This window comes from Diadema antillarum, unplaced genomic scaffold (assembly GCF_040938485.1).
Source record: "Diadema antillarum isolate AM-2024a unplaced genomic scaffold, OU_Dant_1.0 scf00000020, whole genome shotgun sequence".
NCBI lineage: Eukaryota > Metazoa > Echinodermata > Echinoidea > Diadematoida > Diadematidae > Diadema > Diadema antillarum.
Genome location: NW_027270909.1, coordinates 448757 through 472337, shown reverse-complemented (window position 1 = coordinate 472337; position 23581 = coordinate 448757). Strand labels below are relative to the sequence as shown.

Below are 23581 nucleotides of genomic sequence, written 5' to 3'. Positions count from 1 at the left end.
AGATCACTCCCTCGTTGCTAGGGGCGGAGTCTAGCTGTGGCGCTAAATCCAAATCTTCGGACACGTTTCTGTTCCGTTGAAAGTCGGAAAATCATGGCCCAGAAAAATGCTATTTTCTTGCCTTACCTTTGATCATTTAGCTTCAAAATTTCTGCAGATGATAGAAGATATATTAGACTACAAAATTATGTCAAAAACAGAAATCCGAATGTTTTGACGGATTTTGATGATCTGACTTCAAACTCGATTTTCTCGGCTCACCCATCAGCGACTTTAGGATCCTTTTGTTGTAGCGGGTCACAATTCAATTCAAAATCCTTGCATTTGATTGGCTAAGAGCAAATTTGTCATAGAAATGTGGCAGTTGTCACAGATAACAAGTTTTATTAAATGGGCCCCAGGGCTTATAGGCACATCATAAATCTTTTTTTTTTAATGTCAGTGCGAGACTGTGTGGAACCCTGTCAGAATGGAGGCTCCTGTACCAGCGGTCAGTGCCTCTGTCCAAATGGCTTTAGAGGACCACAGTGCCAGTTTCCTGGTAAGAAATAGCTTTGTTGTTGAGTGGGGTTTTTTTCAGTTTTCACAGATGTATGCTCTGCTATGAAGTAAAAGCATTATTTAATAATTTCTGTTAACAGTGTGAGTAGAGTGCGTGCATTTATTGCTATGTTTTGAAAGTGATTACCTTAAATACTGTTGTATTTATTTTGTGTTGTTCTGTTACTTCTTGCAGTATTTCATATTGTTTTGTGATCAAGATTCTTCAGGTTTCATAGAAAATACTGTTTTCTTAAATAATATTACTGCACATGTCTATTTCAGGAAAGGTAAAAATACTGTTTTTCTCTAAAAATGTGCCTTCTCAGCCCTTAGAATACTGCAATGCTGTTTACAAGGTTGGAAATCCTTGGTCTGGTATATTACCTTTCATCCATTAGCAACTTACATTCATTCCTTTCTTCCCCTGTCTCCCTCCCTCCCCCCCCCCCCCAACACACACACACACAGATCCCACAGCCTATGTGATTCGTGTCGTCCCCCACAACAACTCCATCCCCGCCCTAGGGGAGGAGTTGAGGGTGGTATGTGAGGTGGCATCCAACACCCCCTACGGTCCCCCCAAGTGGATGGACCCCCAGGGAGAGGAGGTGCTCAGCTTCGTGCCAGGTTTGTCACAATCTTCTCCTTTTTTATTTCTTAGCTTGAAGAAGAAATGTTTAGAGTCAGTGAGATGCTGCTGATTATTTGAATGAATATTGAAATAATCCAATACTGGTGTATGATATATATGTATCACAAAATCCCATATTACAAGTTTTGATAGAACATCCAGATGTACTTTACGCATAGGGAAGGTTTCATTCTACTTCATGAATATGTTTAAGCAAGCAAGCAAGCACATGCTACAGGTATATTCTTTCTTTTCTGCATAACTGTAGTCAGGGCATATATACTTCATGTCGTAATTTTGCAAAATCTAATCTTTGAGATATGTCTTCCATATCACCTGTAGCTCACAAGAGAAATTAGTGGAAACATAAGAAGCTCTGGCTATTCATTATGTCAAGTTCCATTCAAGAGTTGAAAAATAAGAAGATTTGTAATATATGAATTGTGTGTACCCTTGCAATTCAATGTATGCATACCTAACAACCTGTGGAGTTATTTGAAGAGTAAAAACCATATTTCACCAGGTCCCCTAGGCACAGTGTACACTGAGACACCCACCTCATTGTCCAGAGAACTGGTCTTTACCAGTCTGACTGAGACAGATGAAGGGAACTATACATGTGTGGCTGGACCCCTGCAGTACACCTACAACATGGTTGTCCATGGTAAGTGAATATCACACAGGTTTGATTATGCTTGTGTTTGCAAATGGTGAGCATTGATGATGCTTTTGTCAAGTGAACATAAAATGCTTGCAGCTTGTAAATGGGTATTACAATCTTGGCACAAATGTGTATTTCAGAAAATGGGTGCTAATTCTTGATTCACAGAGTTCGACTTCCCTATTACACCAAAATCAATTCTATATTCTTACTGTGATAAATGGTGCAGCAAGGCTTGGGACTTAACCTGTTGAGGACATGTCCCAAATATACTTCCCATTGGCAGGCGTCTATGGGAAATGTGTGTTGTAGCAAAATCAAACCATCCTCAACAAGTTAAGTTCAAGCTTGTACACCCGCTATTGGGGGGGGGGGGGGGGGGGGGGTGTTCGACTTCTTGTACTTTTTGCTTCAAAACTCAGGCCTGCATTGTCACTCATAAGTTTTGGGAAATCCACTTGTTTCGAATGCTTTGCTTTTGATTTCTTAGCTTTGTCTTTATGCTTTAGAATGCTTTGGAGTGGTTCAAGGCTTCTATTTTGTTTCTCATTGCTGCTTGTAAGATAGCTGTGTTTGTGTTAAAAAAAGGTCTACACATACATTTATCGCTCCATACGTCCTGACAGCTCATCTAAGTTGCAGACCGTAAGAGACAAAAAGTAGTATTAATCATCAAGTGACTGAGATGATATTTCAAGAACTCAGGATGGAGAGACATCATTGTTTCAAGTGGAATTTGTAAATGAAAAAGTGATCATATACCACTCTTTCCCCAGGTCCTCACATGATTGACATCCAGCAACCCGAGGACCCTGTCTACCACGTTGGGAGGAACCTCAGCTTCATCTGTCAGATCGCATCCAACAGTCGCTATAGCAACCCCATCTGGATCAACCCCAGAGGAGAGAGGGTCCGCTCTTTACAGGAAGGTCTGTATCGAGAAGAGAAATTTTTTATGTTGCTCCCATCCTCCGGGTTCTCATGTTTGTGGTAGAAAATATGTGGCACATAGTGTCATGTGACACAGTTTGTATGTATGTGTGTTAGTGTGTATGTGTGTGTGTGTTTGACCTGTTCCTAGAGATTCTGTAAATGTTGCAATTTTTGTCTCGCCCACCGGAGGTGAAGGCGAGACTAAGGGATCCAAATGGCGTCCATCCGTCGTCCGTCCGTCGTCCGTCCATCGTCCGTCGTCCGTCCGTCGTCCGTCCGTCGTCCGTCGTCCGTCCGTCGTCCGTCCGTCGTCCGTCGTCCGTCACAAATGTTAAAGTTTACCTGCAAGACTCTCTTATGATGCATAACTTGGCAACTGTTACAGCAATGGCAGCCACACTTGGGTGATAGAAGCACTAGGGGTATCTTCATGTTATGGTGTTGTCAGAGGTCATGTGATGAGGTCAAAGGTCATTTGAGGTCATATATTAAAGGGTATGTGCAAGACCCTCTTTTCTATGTTAAAGTTTACCTGCAAGACTCTCTTTTGACAAATAACTTCACATAAGTTGCTTGGATTACAACCTAACTTGGGTCATAGATGCACTGGGGGCACCTTCATGTTATGTTGCCGTTGGAGGTCACATGATAAGGTCAAAGGTCATTTGAGGTCATACATTAAAGTTTACATGCAAGACTCTCTTATCACTCGTAACTCGACACATGTTGCTACAATAGCAATCAAACTTGGGTGATGGATGCACTGGGGGTACCTTCATGTTATGGTGCCGTAAGAGATCACATGATAAGGTCAAAGGTCATTTGAGGTCATATGTTAAAGTTTACTTGCAAGACTCTTATCACACATAACTCAGCACATGTTGCTACAATGGCAATGAAACTTGGGTGATGGTAGATGTCTCTTGGAAAGTTGAAGGTAACCACAAGGTCAAAGGTTACAGACAGGGGTCAACGAACTTTTAGGGCCCAATGTTAAGTTTTTAGGGTGCATTTCATTTATGGCTCATAACTTTTGACCCCTTTGTCCGTTTGTGACCAAACTTGGATGGAACATGTCCCTTGGGGAGGTGAAGGTCGTCACAAGGTCAAAGGTCACAGACAGGGGTCAACAAACTTTTAGGGCCCAATGTTATGTTTTAGGGCGCGTTTTGATTGTGGCTCATAACTTTTGATCCCTATGTCCGTTTGTGACCAAACTTGGACGGTGGATGTCCCTTGGGGAATTAAAGGTCATCACAAGGTCAAAGGTCACAAAGGGGTCAACAAATTTTTAGGGCCCAATGTTAATTTTTTATGGCGCGTTTCGATTATGGCTCATTACTTTTGATCCCTTTGTCCGTTTGTGACCAAACTTGGATGGTAAATGTCCCTTAGGTATTGAAGGTCACCACAAGGTCAAAGGTCATAAGCAGGTCAATTAACTTCTGGGAGTTATAAAAGATATTAATTCCTTGTACGCGAATGGGCGAGACACAATTTGGCGATTGCCTTGTCTTTATGTTCCACCATGATTTCAATAAAATATGGTGGATGGTTAATACTAAAGGAGAAAACAACTTCAAATTTGTCTAAAAAATTAGGAAAATCATCACTTTTTTGGTTCCTGTCCTTTTTTCAACATAGGTGGCAGCACTCGCGTACACACTGTTGACCAATCGCCATCCTCCTCTGAGCTGCTTATCACTGGCCTGAGAACGTCTGATGCTGGCACATACAAGTGTGTCGTGGGTGACTTCCAGTCAACCGTTCCCATCATTGTCAATGGTCAGTTTTCACCCAGGCCACACCTTGTCAAATAGTTTCAAGATTCAAGATAATTTGTTGTTATGTAAAGATATACATAGAATTCCTTTTCCTACATTGAACAATTTAAAAGTGCATAAAAGCTCCCACTAGTAGCCTACAGCGAAATGTAACATACATGTGTAACATCTTTCACTACTATCTAGGGCTTGAAGTACACTGTACACCAGGCACCTGCTAGTTTAGATCGTTTCCTGGTTTGGATGTTGCTGCATTGAAAACATAGTTCAAAATTTAGAATAACTTCAAATTTTAGGAGCCTATATATGGTGTAGAATATGTAGGCCTACAAGACATTGTATTGATTACTCTACTACTTTTTTGTAGGCCCTTATGATATGTGATTGATAAGTGTAAATCTAAATTGCTATCATATGAAATATATTGCTCGTTTGAGAAGTATTTGCAATGGCTTTTGATTCAAACTGCAGGACTCATGCATATTGTGAATATCAGTTTTGTTTGGTACAATTGAGAGTCCTGAATTATATACTGTACTCTGTAGATGTACATATCCCTTCATATTTATTCCTGTGATTAAAAATGTACATTTGCGTTTTGATTATATTCTATGTCTCATAACACAATTAGTGGAGGAGTGTGAGCCACCGTGTCTCAATGGAGGGGAGTGTGTAAACCAGGAGTGTGACTGCCCCTTGCCATTCACTGGTCCCATGTGTGCACAGCTCAGTAAGTTTCAGTGGTTTTCACTCATTTTTTGTTAACCCATTGAAGACTAGCTCTGAGTATACTTGGGCAGGTGTCTATGGGAAATGTGTGTTATAGCAAAATCAGCTCGTCCTCAATGGGTTAAGGTAACTTTTGTATGGCATAAATGGTTACCAGATGCAGATGAAATGAATATTCTGATTTTATTATTTTGGGGGTAGTTTTGTTTTAGTTTTTCCATTCAAGAATGATGCAGTTGTAGGATAATGAAATTGCTTTTAACCCGTTGAGGATGAGTCTTGAGTATACTGGGGCAGGTATCTATGGGAAATTGTGTTGTAGCAAAATCAAACCGTCCTCAACGGGTTAAGATTGCCGTACATGATTTGATTTTATCTTCGTAATAAGTAAAGAAGAGTGAGTGACTACATTGTATATTCCAAGAGTCATTCCATTGTATAAATTCAAGCTGATTTTTTTGTTAGCTTATTTGCTGGTCCCATATTAATTTTATCTTCGAAATACAATGTGTGTATGGAAGAGAGAGTAACTGTATTCCAAGTCACTCCTTGTACTTTATGGAAGAGATACTGTGTGTCTAATAGTCCGTGCAGATTTCCAGCATTAAAACTGCAGGTGAACTTGAAAGTTGATCTCTCACAATGTTTCTCTCTGCTGTACAGTGACTATGAAGAGATGTCTGGCACCGTGCTTGAATGGAGCTGAATGTGTGGAAGGGGTGTGTGTGTGCCCCTATGGTTTCACTGGTCCTCAGTGTGGAGATGTCGGTAAGTGATATTGTTCTCTCTTAGCTGCAGTCTTCCTCTTTTTTGAAAATTGAATCCACCGAAAAGATAAATTAACTCTAAACAAAAGTGAAAAAAATTCCCTACAGAACATTCCAAAAATGACAAAAATCAGGTAAGAAACAGAAAAGATATGACATTGTGAAATTTAACACCTTTTTCAGAAACATTTCTTGACCAGTCCTTTTATAAATATTCAAATGAGCAAGTTGATTGTGTCATTCCCTGACATTTTTTTGTGTATGTTATATATGAAATATGAAAAGAAAATGTTACTTTCAGCTAATTCCAATAAAAGCATATTCCCTATACCAATGAAAATGTTTCTAGACTAGATTGTCTACAGTAATGGTTTATTGAAGAAAAAAAATCCTTATGTTTTAGTCTTTATTGCAAAATTTTTAAATGTTAGGATGTCATTTGATAAAACTGACCTACACATATGCATCAAATGTGATATCTTAAACATTTCATAAATCACTGCTCCCAATGGTAAACAGTACCTCTAAACTGAAGCTAAGACATAGAATCATAATGAAGTAGAGAAAATCTTGCTTTCATGTATAAAATTATAATCCTTAATATTGTTGTTAATGTCATAAGTTATGGTTTAATACTCACCGAGTACAGGAGAAGTTGTGGGTATCATATTCACTAAATTTGTAAGAAGACTTTCATTTCATCTCTTGATGTTATGCCATGAAATGTGCTCACTTCATGACTTCATCAATTGACTTTGTGCTGCACATGTAGATGATGCAATTGTACGTGTGAGAATACCGGATCAAGCTAATCCCACCATTGGTGCTGATGTGAGCTACATCTGTGAGGTGCCCAGAGATAATCCCTACGGATCACCGATTTGGATCAACCCACAAGGGGAGCAGATACAACCAGTAGGATCAGGTAAAGATGGATTGAATTATCCTTTGGATTCCCTTGGTGATATAGCAGTGTTATATATCATACTGAATTATGTAAGCATTGGCAACAACACAGTCATATGATTATACACATTTTTTCCTGTATTTAAGAGGAAATGTTTTGTGAAAACTGAATGATATTCAAACATGAAATGGAATAAAACTTTGAAACTCTTCAAATTGAAGGGTTTCTGATGACAGACAATTATATCTACCTGCATGGTATATATTGTCAGAAGTAACAATGATTATCAATGATTGCATTCAGTATTCTTGATTTCATTTGAACAGAAGAGAAGTTTCAATTGTTGCTAGACACTTGACTCCATGGTCTACATTATTTCTCATTGTATGCAACATTTGAAAAAGTGGTTGTATTTTTCATGTGCACATAGAGAATGCACAGCTGCAAATACATGTAGGATGCTTTTTCAAATAAGTACTTATCGTCAGGTGCCCGTGCATTGGCCGCTAACGCAATACAATTTGTATTGCGTTAGCGGCCAATGCACGGGCACCCGACGTTATGAAAGAGAATGCATTGATCTGAAATGTGTGTGTTTTTTTTTCATGCTGCATATTTTGTCATACCATTTTTTCCATTGTCTTTTTAGCAAAACATGATATTTGCCTTCAGAATATGTTTTCATGGGGCATCAGTATGTTTCATGTCTCAAGGGATTGGCAGGTCTGCATATCATGCTAGACACTTATAAGCCAGTTCACAGTTAGTGCATGGGCACATTGGTACAAATGACCTTTCTTTTTTTCTTAGTTGGTTAGGCACTTCACTCGTTTGTAAAGCAGCATGATACATAATAAGCATGCCCACAATTTATGGAATTAACGTTCAAACAAGTAATGAACTTACGCAGAGCAGGTGACAAGAATGGTCTGTCAAGTGACACTTCAGCAGGCATTCATTTCATTGTTTGTGTTAAATGCATTTTCTACCAACATTGCTAAATACCAGGCTTGCTGTCAGGTGGATGTGCTGGTAAGCACTATTTATAAGGGTTGCATGAATAATCATTACATCAGGGATGCTTATTTCAGTGAATTAGAAAAACCAACATGCTGATTGTACAAATGACGTTTTTTCTGTTTATGTGCAAAGTGGAACTGTAAACTGGCTTATTCCTTGCTTTCCACACTTAAACTTACATTTACACCAACATGAATAATCTTTATTGATATAGTACACATATCACTTACGCTATTGGATTCACTGTTGCCATGGAGACAGGAATGCATCACTTTCACAGTCTCACTCTTATACCCCCATCTTCTCCCAAGCTGGTGCCACACATGTTAAGGTAGAGCAGCTGTCACCCTACGCCACCAGACTCTTCATCATGGGGATCCAGCGGGAGGACGAGGGGCTCTACACGTGTGCCGTCGGTCCTCTCAGAAGACTCTTTGACATCATGGTGGAAGGTGAGGTGTCCTCGAGATCGCATCCCGGCTTCGCTTCATGAAGAAGAGAGAGAGAGAAATGTGGCCCTATACAAATAATTTGCCCCAGACAGCACTTATAACATAAAATAAACATTATAGATCTTAAAGAGATATAAACAAGAATATTAAATGTATACCAAGTCTCCTCGAGGGAGCTCATAATTATCGTCTCCACGAGGGAGCTCATATTGTCTCCACAAAGGAGCTCATAAAGTCTCCACGAGGGAGCTCATATTGTCTCCATAAAGGAGCTCATTACGCTTCATGAGTAGATGGGCAAATGATTCACAATCTGTGCTCTCAACTTACTAAGAGATGAAGTGCTAGGGGCCGATTGCTTGTTGCTCTAGCTGCTACCCTAACAATTACAACCATTTTATGGTCCAGTCGTTTTAGCATAAATGGTATAAATGTAGGAGAACTCATAGGAATGTTAGGATAGCAGGTTGCAAGGGGATAGGCTGAAGGATTGTGGGAATGTTATGTGTATATTCTGTAATCTGTTGTAATCTGGATGTCAATTGTGTGTTATACTTGTGAAAGGCATGCATAAGCTTCATACTGTTTGCTATATATTTCTCTCCAAAGATGTGGACTGCATACCAATGTGTCTGAATGGTGGTACCTGTTTAATGGGGGTATGCTACTGTCAAGATGGATTCCGTGGTCCAGCGTGTCTGCAGAGAGGTAATAGTGTTACCATTATGTAAAACTTGTAGGCCTACTGCTATTAGTCAAATTGACTTTGAAGTCAGCCCTTTGCTTTAATTAAGGAACTTTCATAACTAAAAGAGATCAGAAATATGGTCATCTGTGCACTGCCTAAACTGAAAGGCATGAGCTAAGTACACCGTAATTTGCACTCATTCGAATATTATCAACGTATGATTACTGTGAATTTTACCCTTTTCACAGTTTGTTTCAGATTTACATACAAACAATAATACATATCTCCTTGAAGGGTTTGTGTGATATATGAATGTTTTCTGAAATTGAATTGAATTGAATCGAATCGAACCGAACCGAATCGAATCGAACTGAATTGAATTGACATGATGTGATGTGTGTATAGCCTACATGTTGGACTACATTATCACATAGTACTACCCGACATGTAAATGATGTACTACATTCTGTCATTGAGATTCATATCACCAAATCTGATTTCTCTTGTTATACTTGAAGAAGTGCTACCACTGCAGTGTGAACCAGAGTGTATGAATGGAGGTCAGTGTGTGCTGGGAGTCTGCACCTGTCCAGAGGGATTCAGTGGAGATATCTGCCAAGTTTCTGGTAAGGATCGAAGGTCAAAGGTTAACCAATCGTATCCCATATTCTTTTTATGTTTAATCTATTTATTGCTCTATTTTCATCAATCAGTGCTAGTATTGCTTAAGGGTATATGTGACCATGCATCACAAAACAAACAGAAAGTCGCCAGACATGAAATTTTAGTTAAGAGCATATTCTGAAAGAGCAGACTCTAAGCTTTAAAATGATATATAACTCAATTCAAATGGACTTCCCTAACCAATCTAAGTACTGAAAAGAAAGCACACACTCTGGAAAAGTGTGAACTGAGAAAAGAGTCTCTGAAGTACAGTGTCTATTCAAGTGCTTTAATCTTCACCAAGCCGTGCTGGTTGTGCGATGAATGGGACAAAAAACAGAATGTAAACCATCGGAGTAGAAACAATGAAGGGATTATCAGATTGAACTGAAATTGAGCTTATCAACACATTCTGTCCATAATCAATGCCAACTTTCAAAGCAGTAGCACCATCCTTTCAAAAGTTATTAAAGTTGAAAGTGAATAATGTGCAAAAGATTTTCCAGAGATTAAGGGGCCTCGAAGACATACATGATTTCACTACTGTACAAAAAAGAGGTTGTAGAAAAATTGCTCAAAACACACTTTCCCATTCATTTTATGATCCCCAAGTCGGGTATAATGTAGAAGAAGAATAGCTCTTTCAGAATAAATGAAAAACCCAAAATTGACTCGGTTGACCCATTTCACCTTTTTTGAATCGACATGTAAAATTAAGGGGTGCGACTTTTTGTTCGTTTTGTGATGCACGGTTACATATACATGTATTAAAGAACTCTTATTTGAATTACACATTTTTATTTGAGTCAAAGAGGTATCAGAAGCTATCCTATTTCTGTTGTTGTACTTGAAGAAGCGCTACCACTGCAGTGTGAACCAGAGTGTATGAATGGAGGTCAGTGTGTGCTTGGAGTCTGCACCTGTCCAGAGGGATTCAGTGGAGATATCTGCCAAATTCCTGGTAAGGATCAAAGGTCAAAGGTTAACCAATCGCATCCCATATTCTCGTTATGTTTAATCTGTTTATTGTCATTTTTACCAATCAGTGATAGTATTTCTTAAGGATATAGCATAAGAACTCCTCTTTCATATGAATTACACACTTTCTTTTGTTGAAGAATTATCAAAAAGGCCCTAAATGGGTCAATTCAGTATTGATCCTTAAATTGGCAATGCATTACAAAAAATCTAGATTAATATTGTGTATCAGATTGGTATTATTTTGTAAGGGCCCCGTTGTATCAAAAGATAAAATTGATTTTAAATTTCCTTGCCACAAAGGCTGCCATAGACTTACAGTTGAAATCAACTTTATAATCAATTTTAACTCTTCATAAAAGAGGGCCCTGATGTATTTATCAAGTTCCATGTAATCTTTTTCAACATGAGATACCTGTAGCAGTGCAATGGAGGGTTGCCATTTAGATGATGATGAGACAACAATTTTCACAGCTAAATTCCTTCAAGACTTGGTGTGTCAAGTGAAGAGTTTGTTTGCAAAAACCGATAAGTCCATTTTTGAAGATTTTGAAATACGGTCTCTGTCATAAAGCACAAAATAATACCTTTTAAATGATATGTGACCCTGCACCTCAAAACAAACAAAAAGTCGCCAGACATGAATTTTGGGTTAAGACCATATTCTAAAAGAGCAGACTTTAAGCTTTAAAATGATGTATAACTCAAGTCAAATGGACTCTCCTAACCTATCTAAATATTGGAAAGAAAGCACAAACTCAGGAAAAGTGTGAACTGAGAAAAGAGGCTCTGAAGTACAGTGTCTATTCAAGCGCTTAATCTTTACAAAACCGTGCTGGCTGTGCGATGAATGGGACAAAAAACAGGAAGTAAACAACCAGGGTAACAACAATGAAGGGATTATCAGATTAAACTGAAATTAAGCGTGCCTCATTAACACATTCTGTCCATAATTAATGCCAACTCTCAAAGCAGTAGCACTATCCTTCCAAAAGTTATTAGAGTTGAAAGTGAAGAGTGTGGACAAGGTTTTTCAGAAATGAAAAGGGGATTCTAAAGGCACATCTAATCACACTATTCTACCAAAAAAGTTGAGATAAACTGCTAAAAAAAAATACTTTCCTGCCCGTTTTATGATACCAAATTTTAGTATAATGTAAAAGAAGACCCGCTCTTTCAGAAAATATGAAAAAGTCAAGTTCGGCTAGGTTGACCCATTTCACTTATTTTCAGTCCTCACGCAAAATCAGTGCGTGCGACTTTATGTTCGTTTTGAGGTGCACTGTCACATATATTGGTCACTTCATATAAAGGTACATTTTTTAAGTTACACTGTATGGTCACAGGAAGCTAAAATTTTCTTATTATTCTCTTTGTTTTTCTTGACCTTTAATCGCAAATATCTCCATTTGGCAAATATGGACTTATCGGTTTTTGCGAACAAACTCTTCAAGTGTATGTACTGTATAAGATGTTATTTTTGCAAATTTCGTGAATCACTGTTGGACCACAAATTTAACAACATGCGAAAATGTCGCCATATGCTGGACTAATAGTGCATGCTCTTTACGATAAGGCTCAGAATCAAATCGCTAAAACAGAGTCTCACAAAAAAGTCCATGACCTCCCCATTTGCGAAAATATCTGTACGCGAAATAACAGCTGCTGCTGTTTATACAGTAGTTCTTGTATATTAAGGTTTATATGGTAGACATAAAAAAATGCAAGATATGCAACGAAATCCCCGCCCCCTCGGACTATCTGTATGTGCATGTAGAAATAAAATCTAACATAACACAAAGGAAATATTCATAAAAAACATCATGCATTCAAAGAAATGGGAACCTCAAACCATTTTCCTTTAATCCCTGTGTGTTCTCTCCTCTAGCGGTCAGTCTGACCATCGGTGGTCCGGACAGCGTCATCCTAATGGCCGGCGATGACCTTCACTTGACCTGCAATGCCAGTGATGAAACATACGGGATCCCAGTCTGGATGGATAATACTGGGAATAGAGTCTCACTGGGTATGAAAGTCACTTGTCATTATATTGTTTTTCCCTTTGATCATAATTTTGCCACAATTTTGTGATATGTTTTATGGAAAACAAAGGAAAGTATCTTGTCAGTTATGTACACCACATGATGTGTGCAAAATGGTTATGTTATATAATCATTTGATTTTTTTTTTCTCTCTGAGTATCTGCTGATATGTCTTTCCTGAATGTCTTAAGAGTAAATGTCTGTCTATTATATATCCTTTTCTCTCTTTTAAAAGTTTTCTTGCTGTACACTTATGTGTGAGTAAATTTCTGTCTATTATTTGTCTCTCTATTTCTGTGCAATGTTTTGTTTTGTTTTTTTGTATACATACATCTTTGTACAAGAACATTTCTGTCTAAGGTTTCTCACAATCTCTGTTCACCAGTTCTTTCCACTGTATGTATGAGAACATTTCTGTCTATTATATAGTTATCTCTCACTTTCTGTTGATGAGGGCACTGTTTCATGAAAGTTGTCAGCCCTGACAAGTTGTCAGTCTCTGAAAATTTCAGGAAAATCCTTGGTTTTGATTGGCTGAGAAGCTTTGGTCACTGACTGTTAATATGGTGATTGTCAGAGACAGACAACTTGTCGGGGCTGACAACTTTCATGACATGGTGCCCAGGTCTTTCCTTCGTTTGTACCAGAAGGTATCTGTCTATTATTTATCTCTTGTTGTCTGTTTGAAACCTCATCCTCTCTATCTCCATAGGAACCTTGGATGAAGCAGTGGGCACCAGACGCCCCTCCCTGCTGACCACCGAACTGGTCATGTTCAATGTCCAGCCATATAACTCTGGAATGTTCACCTGTATGGTTGGGCCTGTCCAGACCACTGTCATGGTGCTTGTTGCAGGAGAAGGTAAAATTAGATTAAAACCAAACATACATGGCCATCATTTCCGATATCAGACCTACTCTTCGAATATCGTTAGAAATAGGGTAGGGCAGGGGGAGGGGTGTTTACACAGTCATGCTTTTGTCTGCATTGTACATAATGATATTATAGTATATGGATAATTAGATTTTTATATTGCAGATACTACAATAGTAATATACTCTACTCCACATTAAAAAATATTTCATTTCATTTCATTAATTTTCACAGTAAAAAGGTAACCCCTTTCAACTTGACAAGCATGCAGGAAAGTTATTCATTGTGAAGGACCAATAAGTACTTGGTAGGCTTAATGGAAAAAGGCCAAAAATCTGGTTTTATTTTGATATTAGAAAGAGATGTAAACATACCCATACAGCTGCAGAGTGCTGCATTGATTCATGGAGCATAATACATGTTATTGCCGTATGCTGTAATGGCAAGCATTGATCCAGACTGAAATATTTTTGATGTCTGTATGGTAATCATAATTATGCAGAAGTTTTTTCATTGAAAGGACATTTATATCCAGAAAAGAGATCAATTTTCCCCTTTTTTCCATGCCTATCTATTCCACACAGAACCAGACTGTGTACCAGTTTGTCGAAACAATGGAACCTGTGTGAACGGAGAGTGCCAGTGTACGGCGGACTGGGTCGGGTCAGAGTGCAAAGTTCCAGGTCAGATTTCTTGTGGATCCGCAACTACTGATTAATTACAATGGCAACAACGTATTATCTTCATTCAGAACTAACTGTCTATGGCAATGATTAGATGAAATCAATATCATGTCTGCTATGCTATCGGATAGTCTCAGATTCTAGACCCATTGAAAGGAGCTGGGCAATAAAGTTATTATACCATCCCCTCTGTAATAGGCAAAATGTGTAGATAGGATATATGTCACTTTTTCTGTGTAGACATCACTTTTTCTTTGCTATCTGTGGTTATCTATCCTATAGAAATGAGCTCCTGTCCCATTCCATCTGTGAGAGAAACATAACTTATTAATTCCTATGTCATTAGAGACTCAACCTCAGGAAAAGCTGAGTGCAAGCCTGATGAGTTGGTGCATTGTGGCTTGCTGCAGCCGACTAGAAGTACTAGACTAGCTGACTGTCTGTTGCTTATAGCTGTGGCTAAAGTTTCTTGAAATGATTGCAAGTAACAATTGTTATAGAGTAAAGGAACCTAGAAGACCTAGGACCTTGAAGATTTTTATCGCAAAATGGTCTAAGCGCCATTTTTAAACATTTCAAAGTAAGTCCATCATCAGATAGCGCAAAATTTTACCTTTCCAGTAATACCTCACTTGTAACATAACAAGGAATGTTCTTGAAGTTATTATTAGATATATCTTGTATTTTCTTATTGTTTTCCTTGTTTTTTTGCAGCTTTAATCACAAATATCTCAACTTAAGAAGAATTCATTTAGCTCAGTTTGCGATAAAACTTTATTTATGACATCACTTTTTCTGTGTTATCTGTATTCCAGCTGATGGCTATGTGTCAATTAGTACCGACTTGGGCCAGCTTCCCAACCCTGGGACCACGGTCAGGTATCGCTGCAACGTCAAGCAAGGAGACCACTTTGTGCAGCGCCCTCAATGGTTCCGCAATGGCCAGCTCATCGATCCTGCCCAACAAGGAGGTATGTATATCAGACTTTGAATTTTCGAAGTTAACAGTACTTTCATTAGGGATTGTCTGCAAAAGATGGAACATAGTGCTACACTTTGTAATTTGTATGAACATAGTGCATGATGTTGGTATACGTGGTAATCTGGCATCAGGAACCACTTTTGTTGAAATAGATTTTATTTTTGAATTTACATTGTGTATTCCTTTCCTTTTTTCCCAGTGTCATTCTTTAGTTGGTACGTAATCTCATTGTTGTTGTACTTATTATTTCTGTTATTATTTCTGTTATTATGACATTATGATAACAATTTATTATCATCATTGAGCTCTTAGCTAAAGTGACAAGTACTCCATTTTGAATCATGATATAACTACAATGTATGATTATTATCAACAGTCAATGTTAAACCATGATCACCACAACATAGGGCATAATACAGTGCAGATGTGACTCAAAAAGTTGATACTCTCTTGTGGAGTTATGGCTGGTGGGCAAAATGTTTTACCCCCCATATTCTCTTTGATCCTGGTATAAATTGGTAGAGTTGCAGTACAGCTGTCATACCAATGGCTCTAGAATGGTAGTGCTGCCAGGGGAAAAGTTACAGTTAAAAAGAAAGATGTTATTGTCATTACTAATGATAATAACTCCCCATTCATAATCCATTTTTAATCTCCCAAGGCATGTACGTCGATGTAGTGAATGACATGAGCTCCGAGCTGGTGATCACCGATCTGCAGAGCGACGACCTCGGAATCTACTACTGCACCGGAGGTCCCGACGTGGAGTACATCAATGTTGAGTTCGCAGGTAAGAAACATATTAACCATTCTCCCGCCCTTTGCTCACTGCCACAGATATGGAAGTAAAACACATACAAAAATATGTTTTATTTAGTGCTATGAGGTATTCTATTCATGTTGAATAATACAGGAGACTCCCACTAGCAAAGTCTTTGGGACTGGTAGTTTTCTTTCGCCATATTGAAACTTTATTGTAACCAAAGGGAATGATGCACCATCGATTTAAATAACAGTATTTCGAGACATGAATTTTTACTGTTGTAGAAACAAAATTTCTCTGTAATCTTTTATCCCTTATGAGTCAGAGTGTGCTACAGATGGCGAGCACATTCTGTTGTTGTACATTGAAAGAAGTACATGTACAAAATGTACAGTTTAAGCATGGCTGTAAAGTGTGTTTGGAAGAGAATCAACAAGTTAGTATAATGAGCTAGTTTAACATCTGTGCCTGTCCCTCCTTCAGAGTTGGAGTGCACCCCCGCCTGTGAGAATGGAGGAACCTGCATTGAGGGAGAATGTCTGTGCAATGAAGGCTACACAGGAGAGACATGCTCAGAACAAGGTAATCTTTATTATGACAAATGTGCAAGATATTTGCCGTGCGTGATACAATATTGGAAATATGAGCATATGATTAAAAAACAAATACTGCAATGACTTTGTAACATTCTACATCTTGTACTTCAACCCAGAGTGTGTGGATACATGCTGCTATACAGTGGTAATTCATGCTATTCTTGCAAAAACTTTGCACTGTAACTTGATGTCGAAGAGGTACAGATACAATAATTTTCTAGTAATCGGGATTTCATTAAATTGCTTTGTCTTTTCTATCCTCTGTGATATTATTTAAAGGATCATCTGTCTCTTCATGGTGTAGCAATTACATGAGTTCGTTGTGGCTTCAGATTCATGTTTTACACCATTTCCTGTAGACAAACCATCACACTTTTACATGACGTTCTCTATTGCTTTGCTCTCACAGCGTCAGATTTCATTGTCATCGGAGAGCCGATTGGACAAGTCCCTGAAGTCATGGGTAATGCCACCTTCCTGTGTGAGGTCCCAGAGAGCAGCTCCTATGGGTCACCCCGCTGGCTGGACCCTGCTGGACAGGAGATCTCAGCTGTCAATCTAGGTGGGGACATATACTGTATACGCCAAATATATCGCGAGGTTTTTATTTTCGCGAATTTCGAGAGTCAGGTGCTGTTCGCGAAATTAAAGACACGCCAAAATAATGACTCTGATCCCGATATGAATGTGACGCACATGTACATTTCTCTGTTCAGTACAGTACTCCACGATCGCAAATTTTACCACTCGCGAAATCGTCGAGAAGTCCCTATTCGCTAAATATATGGCGTTTACAGTAGTTTAGAGTAGTACATTGTAGCTTTATTGAAGTTTTTGCAAACAACAGAGGAAAACATTGAAGAACAGAACAACACTATGAAAGTAACAATATTAGTGCAGCCTTACATTGCCAAGAACAAGACCTTTGAATTAATCTACCTGTGCCTACAAGTATACTTTGTGATATAAAGTTGTATTTGGATACAAACTTACAATAGCAAAAGAAGAAAGATAGCATGAATGCCAGCTCTAAATTAAAATGTAATATCACAGTCTCATCATGAAAGTTGTTAAATTGTTAATGAATAAACCAAGTATTTATTATAAGCATAATGCATTAATTAAAGGAGAAATGAACAAAAAAACTTGGATTAAACAGGAGTGGGTGTACAAATTGTACTACATTTGTATGTATGTTGAATACAACTCTTACTAGTGAAATTCATTACAGTATTCTTGGGATGAAAAAGAATATTCCTCTCTCTGTCGATCCGTCTTTATATTTCTCTATGTCTATATGTGAATATATGTTTATCTTTTCTTCTGGATTTGATATTCATGTTGCCTGCATAATTAAATGGAAAAAATCTATGTAGCATGTATTTACATTGCTAGGTATAAAGATATCTTTATTTCTCTGTGTCTCTTTCTCTCTCCTACTCAATTTATCTCTCTTTCCATCTCTATCTCTCTCCTACTTCCTCCATCTCTCCCATTCCCAACCCAGGAAGAAGAAGTAGTCCCTTCACTGAGGACATCACACCCTTTGCTACCCAGCTCCACTTTGTTGATGCCCATTTCCATGACACCGGCACCTACACCTGCAGAGTGGGACCGTTCTCCAAGCTCTTCAACATCACCTTTGCAGGTCTGTCAAACTCCCATGTTTGTATCAAACTTAGGATTTTGAGAAGTTTAAATGTCCTTCTGGCTATGTGTTGGCTCAGTGAGTAGAGCGGCTGCCCTCACAATCGGGAGGTTGTGGGTTCAAACCCCGGCCGCGTCATACCAAAAGACGTTAAAAGATGGGAGTTGCTGCTACCTTGTTTGCCGTTCAACAGTTGAAAAGGTTAGAGCAACGTCGATCTGGCGCTGCTCAGTGGCTGCTGGGCCCACGATCAATTGGGCAAAAAGAATTTCCATTCTTGGACAATAAAATTTGGAGTTTATATCCAAAACAATTATTATTATTATCAGCCTATGATGCATTTCTTGGTCTGTTTACTTTTTCCTTCATCCCTAGTTCCATAGAACACATCTTTTAATGTCTGTAAAGGGATTTTCTTATTTGCAAATTCACATATTCCTTTATTTCTACTTCTTTGCCAAGCCCTTTCTTGTGTTTTTTCTTTTGCAGGGAATTTACTTTGCTTCTCCATGTCATTCATTCCTTTCTTTGGCTTTACCTGTTTCTCCAATTCATTTGGTCATAAGTGAAGAGGTTGTTTGCAAAAACCGATAAGTCCATATTTGCCAAATGGAGATACTTGCGATTAAAGGTCAAGAAAAATAAAGAGAATAATAAGATTTTTTTTTTCGCTTCTTTAGACCATAACTTCAAAAATGTACCTCTATATGTAGTGACCAAAATATCATTTTAAAGGTATTATTTTGTACTTTATGACAGAGATCTTACTTCAAAATCTTCAAAAATGGACTTATCGGTTTTTGCAAACCAGCTCTTCAAGTGATTAAGAGATGCATTTGGTTATTTCTAATAGGTTTCCAAAATATTTATTTTTTGGATTATGCAGTTTTTAACTTGAGGACAAACTGATTTTGCTGTAACACACATTTCCCATAGACAACTGTCCAAGTATTCTCAGGACTTGTCTTCAATGTGTTAAAGTAGAAACCATTCAAACGTTTGGTGAAGCCATGTGTGCTTGCTCTGTTTTATGCAAGAATTGTTGTCTTCTGATATGATACAAATGCACATTAGACTAATATCAATTTTTCTTTCTGTCGTCCTGTCTTTATGTCCATCTCTCTTTCTCTCAGCTCCAGCATGTTATCCACCATGCATCAATGGAGTGTGTACTGACGGTCGGTGTGAGTGTCCTGTAGGTCTGACAGGGATCCAGTGCAACATGCCAGGTATCATACTCTATTCTTACTTTTAACCAATTTCATCACGATATAATTGATGAACATTTATCAATTTCTGTTAATCAGGATATCTGTAAGTCTAGTTGCTGAACAGGCTTTGATGAGAAGCACTGTAGAAGTAGAAGTAGATGTAGACGTAGACGTAGACGTAGACGTAGACGTAGACGTAGACGTAGAAGTAGAAGTAAACTGCAATAAAGATAAATGTTTTTAAACCATCTATTTTCCGAGTTCTAGTGAAGTAGATAGATATATATTCCAGGTATTCATTCATTAATGACCACATAATTTGTACCAGTGGAGCGCTCTCAGTGCCAAAAATTCAACAAAGTTGCTTTGACCGAAGACAACACTGAGTCTGAAAAGGAAATCAAAGTTCGCTTTCAGAGGTATGCCATTTATAAGATTTTTATATTGTATGTTGCTCAGTGGGAGAGATCTAACCCTTCACTCCCATTTCTTGATGCTTTGAAACCAGCATTAGTTGCCATGGTTTCTGATTTTAACGTGTATGAATTTCATTTTCTAATAAAACTATCGAAGACCTTCAGGCAAAGAGAGATACTGAAACTCATTAAAGATTCACAAGATCCATACGCATCAAAAGTGAAATTCAGTACAAATTCAGATATCAGATTTAAGAAGCTTTGTAATTCCCAGGAGAAAATCAGTCAATAAAAAAACATCAAAATACAAATCACACATTCAACACAATTCTATTCATTTGAATTGAATTGGATGTGTGATTTGCATTTTGAGTTTTTGATGCCTCCTAAAACATGTGTCACCAAATACATTATATGTGGGGTTGTTTATTTTATTTTTTGTCCTCATTTTGCAGACAACAGTTTCATCTTGGTGACAGAGCCAGAGGGCCAGGTTCCCATTGTTGGTCAGAACCAGTCCTTTGTCTGTGAGGTGTCCCGTGAGAATCCCTATGGCATCCCAGTCTGGCTCGACAGAGAGGGCGCTATCATAGAGTCACTAAATGAAGGTGGGTAGCAGAGCCATTTTTCTTCCTCTTGTTCAGAATAGATCTCTTTTGTACAGATTCCTGCTTATCTCATGGTAATCAAGTCTTTGGATCATTTCTTTTGTTCTATCACCTCTATGAATCTCAACGTGAATATAAAATGCATCTGTGTTGAAAATTATTTGCTATTGTAACCCTTCTATATCATTGTACAGTTACATTTCATATGGATAAAATACTCTATCATCTATAATGATTATCATCATTTTTTTTTCAGTGAACATATCGGGTGCATACACTCACCACAGCTTACAGAAATGAAAAGACAGTAGTAACTTTTTTTTTTGTCAAACAAAAACATCAAGAGTTAAGTCATTTCCATTATGTTTTCCGATAAACCATGGAGTAAAATAGTAGCATTTCCACACTATAGTAACGAGAATCAGATATCAAATCACGATCAAAATTTTTCATAGACATTTACCTTTGATGGCATTTGTCGTTTGTGTTTCCATGACAACCACCAGGAGGTAACTCCCACGTGCACATGGAACCTCTCACTCCATACGCCACCCGTCTCTTTATCAATGATCTGAGGCTCACTGACGCTGGGATGTACGTCTGTAAGGTTGGTCCTGTGGAGAAGAGATTCACGGTCCTGGCTGAACGTGAGTGAAAAGACTTCTAAGAATATCCTGGTTTGATCTTTTCTTTTTTTTTAACCCGATAACCCATTGAGGACGGTTTGATTTTGCTACAATGCGCATTTCCCATAGACGCTTGCCCGAGTATACTCGGGACTCATCCTCAACTGGTTAAAGTCCAGTCCCGAGTATGGGAAACGCATGTTATAGCAAAATCAGCTCATCCTCAATGGGTTAACTTCTTGGTACCAGTGATATTTTGTTGAGAATAGGGTAGTATTCCCTTGTTTCTTTCTATGTTCTTTGTATCCGTAGTTGTAGTATATTTTAATCTATATGTACCCCCGTGATTTTTGTCATGGCCATTCCTAAGAAATACTGAATAATCAAATGTACTTACATCAATGAATGATTTGTCTTGTATCTGCTAAACATGTAAAATGATTTCCAAAAAGAAGAACTTGGAAGTATTTTTGTTTCTACTCATCTTCCAGCCATCCCATGCGAGAGGCCGTGTTTCTATGGCGGCCGCTGTGTGAACGGTGCCTGTGAATGTCAGGAGGGTTTCGTAGGTGAACAGTGTGAAACGCCAAGTGAGTAGCGTCCTCTTCATTCCTTCAGCTTTGTGTTCAGATGACGTAAATTCAAGTTCGATATCATACATGATCCCCACATGCTGTCTGTGAATGTGTGAGTGTGGATTTACCAGCATTAACAACAGTCAACATGTGAGGTCCCAATATGCTGTTTCTGTTGCATATAATGACTTCAAAATTTGAAAGCTACACATGTTGAATTCTACTCTGCTGCTATACTGCTCATATGTTTTGAATAGTCAATCTGATGCAGCAATTGTAAGTTTGTAGTGTTTTTATCTTTTTTCCCAAAATATCCTTGTTCCACATTTATGACAGGCTGACAATATTTTTCTTGAAAAGACTGTACTGTTATCACTTATACACATTTCAGAAAGTGATTGTCAAATCAAGACAAAACAGATATGATAGGGTATTATCACAAAAAAAGTGTGCATGCAAATATATGTTCTCTGTGTGATTAGTTAATATACTTTTAGCACAATCGGTAGTGCATCTGCCCCACAATCCAAAGGACCCCGGTTCAATTCTCAGGTCCCGCTAAGATATGTTGTGTGTAATCATACCGTCCCCTCTGTTAAGAGGCAAAACGCTCTGTCCCTAGGATAGGACATTAACTGGAGGTCCTGTGTGTGAGAGAGCCACAACTCATGCACATAAAAGATCCTGCTTCATTCATTCATTGCAAAGAGCAGTGTTTAACCCAGTGAAGCGGTCCCGCCTCATACCCACCTGGATCCCATGGAAGACGTAGCCATTGCAACTGAATATGGGCTATCCAGATCTTCTCAGATGGAAATGAAACAAAATGTATACAGTGATATGATTCTACGTATGTGATGAAGCAATTATCTTTTCTTGTCTGCAGACTTTGTGGTGTCCATCAACCAGACCTTGCCATCGTTGCCAAGGACCGGTGACAGTGTGAGCTTCATCTGTGAGGTGGATCCGTCCTCTCCATACGACAATCCCATCTGGTACGACCCCTACGGTGTCCCCGTCTCCCAAAGTAAGATTCAACTCTTCTTTTTATCTGTTCATCACATTTGTGCTACTGTACAGTATGTCCCCAAAATAATTACAACCAGATTTCTGCACTGACAACTTCCAATATGATTAAACTGTCTAAATGCTACTTCAGGGTCTTAAAATATAACATCTTAGCTCTATTTTGCAGAAAACCCCATTCAATTTGGTTAAGTATTCACAGAGAAATGTGGATCGTTGTAAAGCCTTAGTGTGTAAACCATGTGTGAAGATGTGAGTAATCTCTGCAGTATTACTTCAAGTTTTGTAATTTGAGGATTGTAAATACCACATTCATTGTACATTCCTGGAGTTCTTTAAAGAGGTTGCTAAGGAAGAAAGTGAAAAGGAATAGAGTTCACATTCTTTATCCGCTAATCTAAGGGCAATGGTCTTGTGTTGCATTCTACGCCAGGACATTGGAAACATTAATCTTGTGCAGCAGCCATATTCAACCACAAGATCATAAATAGTTTATAAAGTTTAGAGATGAGCATTTATGTTTGTATGTTCTATGACCACTTATCACATTTTAGTTGGCACAAGTCACTTCACATCGGAGGTCATTGACCGCAAGGCGACCCGGCTGGTCATTAATGACCTTCAGGTCATGGACTCAGGCCCCTATGTCTGCAACGTGGGCCCTGTCACAACCCAGTTTGACATCCAGGTCCAACGTAAGTAATTGAGCTCACAATGTACACACGCAAAGATAGTGTAAAAGATATGTACATGCATGTGATGTAGGGCTGGTATG

At 38.4% G+C, this 23581-nt stretch overlaps 1 protein-coding gene and 1 long non-coding RNA gene across 2 annotated transcripts; both read left to right on the top strand.

Moving 5' to 3' along the window:
• Positions 1-435: 435 nt before the first annotated feature.
• LOC139729287 (uncharacterized) lies at positions 436-16264 on the top strand. Its single transcript, XM_071640217.1, has 17 exons — positions 436-541; positions 1012-1170; positions 1698-1838; positions 2612-2764; positions 4413-4553; positions 5184-5282; positions 5945-6049; positions 6821-6973; positions 8287-8427; positions 9634-9741; positions 10632-10739; positions 12645-12782; positions 13511-13660; positions 14257-14355; positions 15171-15326; positions 15999-16127; positions 16251-16264. The coding sequence occupies exons 1-17, from the start codon at positions 436-438 to the stop codon at positions 16262-16264; spliced, it is 2100 nt and encodes a 699-aa protein (XP_071496318.1).
• A 4254-nt stretch (positions 16265-20518) lies between these two features.
• Positions 20519-21777, top strand: LOC139728800 (uncharacterized). Its single transcript, XR_011710831.1, has 3 exons — positions 20519-20579; positions 21086-21226; positions 21697-21777. It is a non-coding gene; the product is annotated as an uncharacterized lncRNA (long non-coding RNA).
• The last annotated feature ends 1804 nt before the right edge of the window (positions 21778-23581 follow it).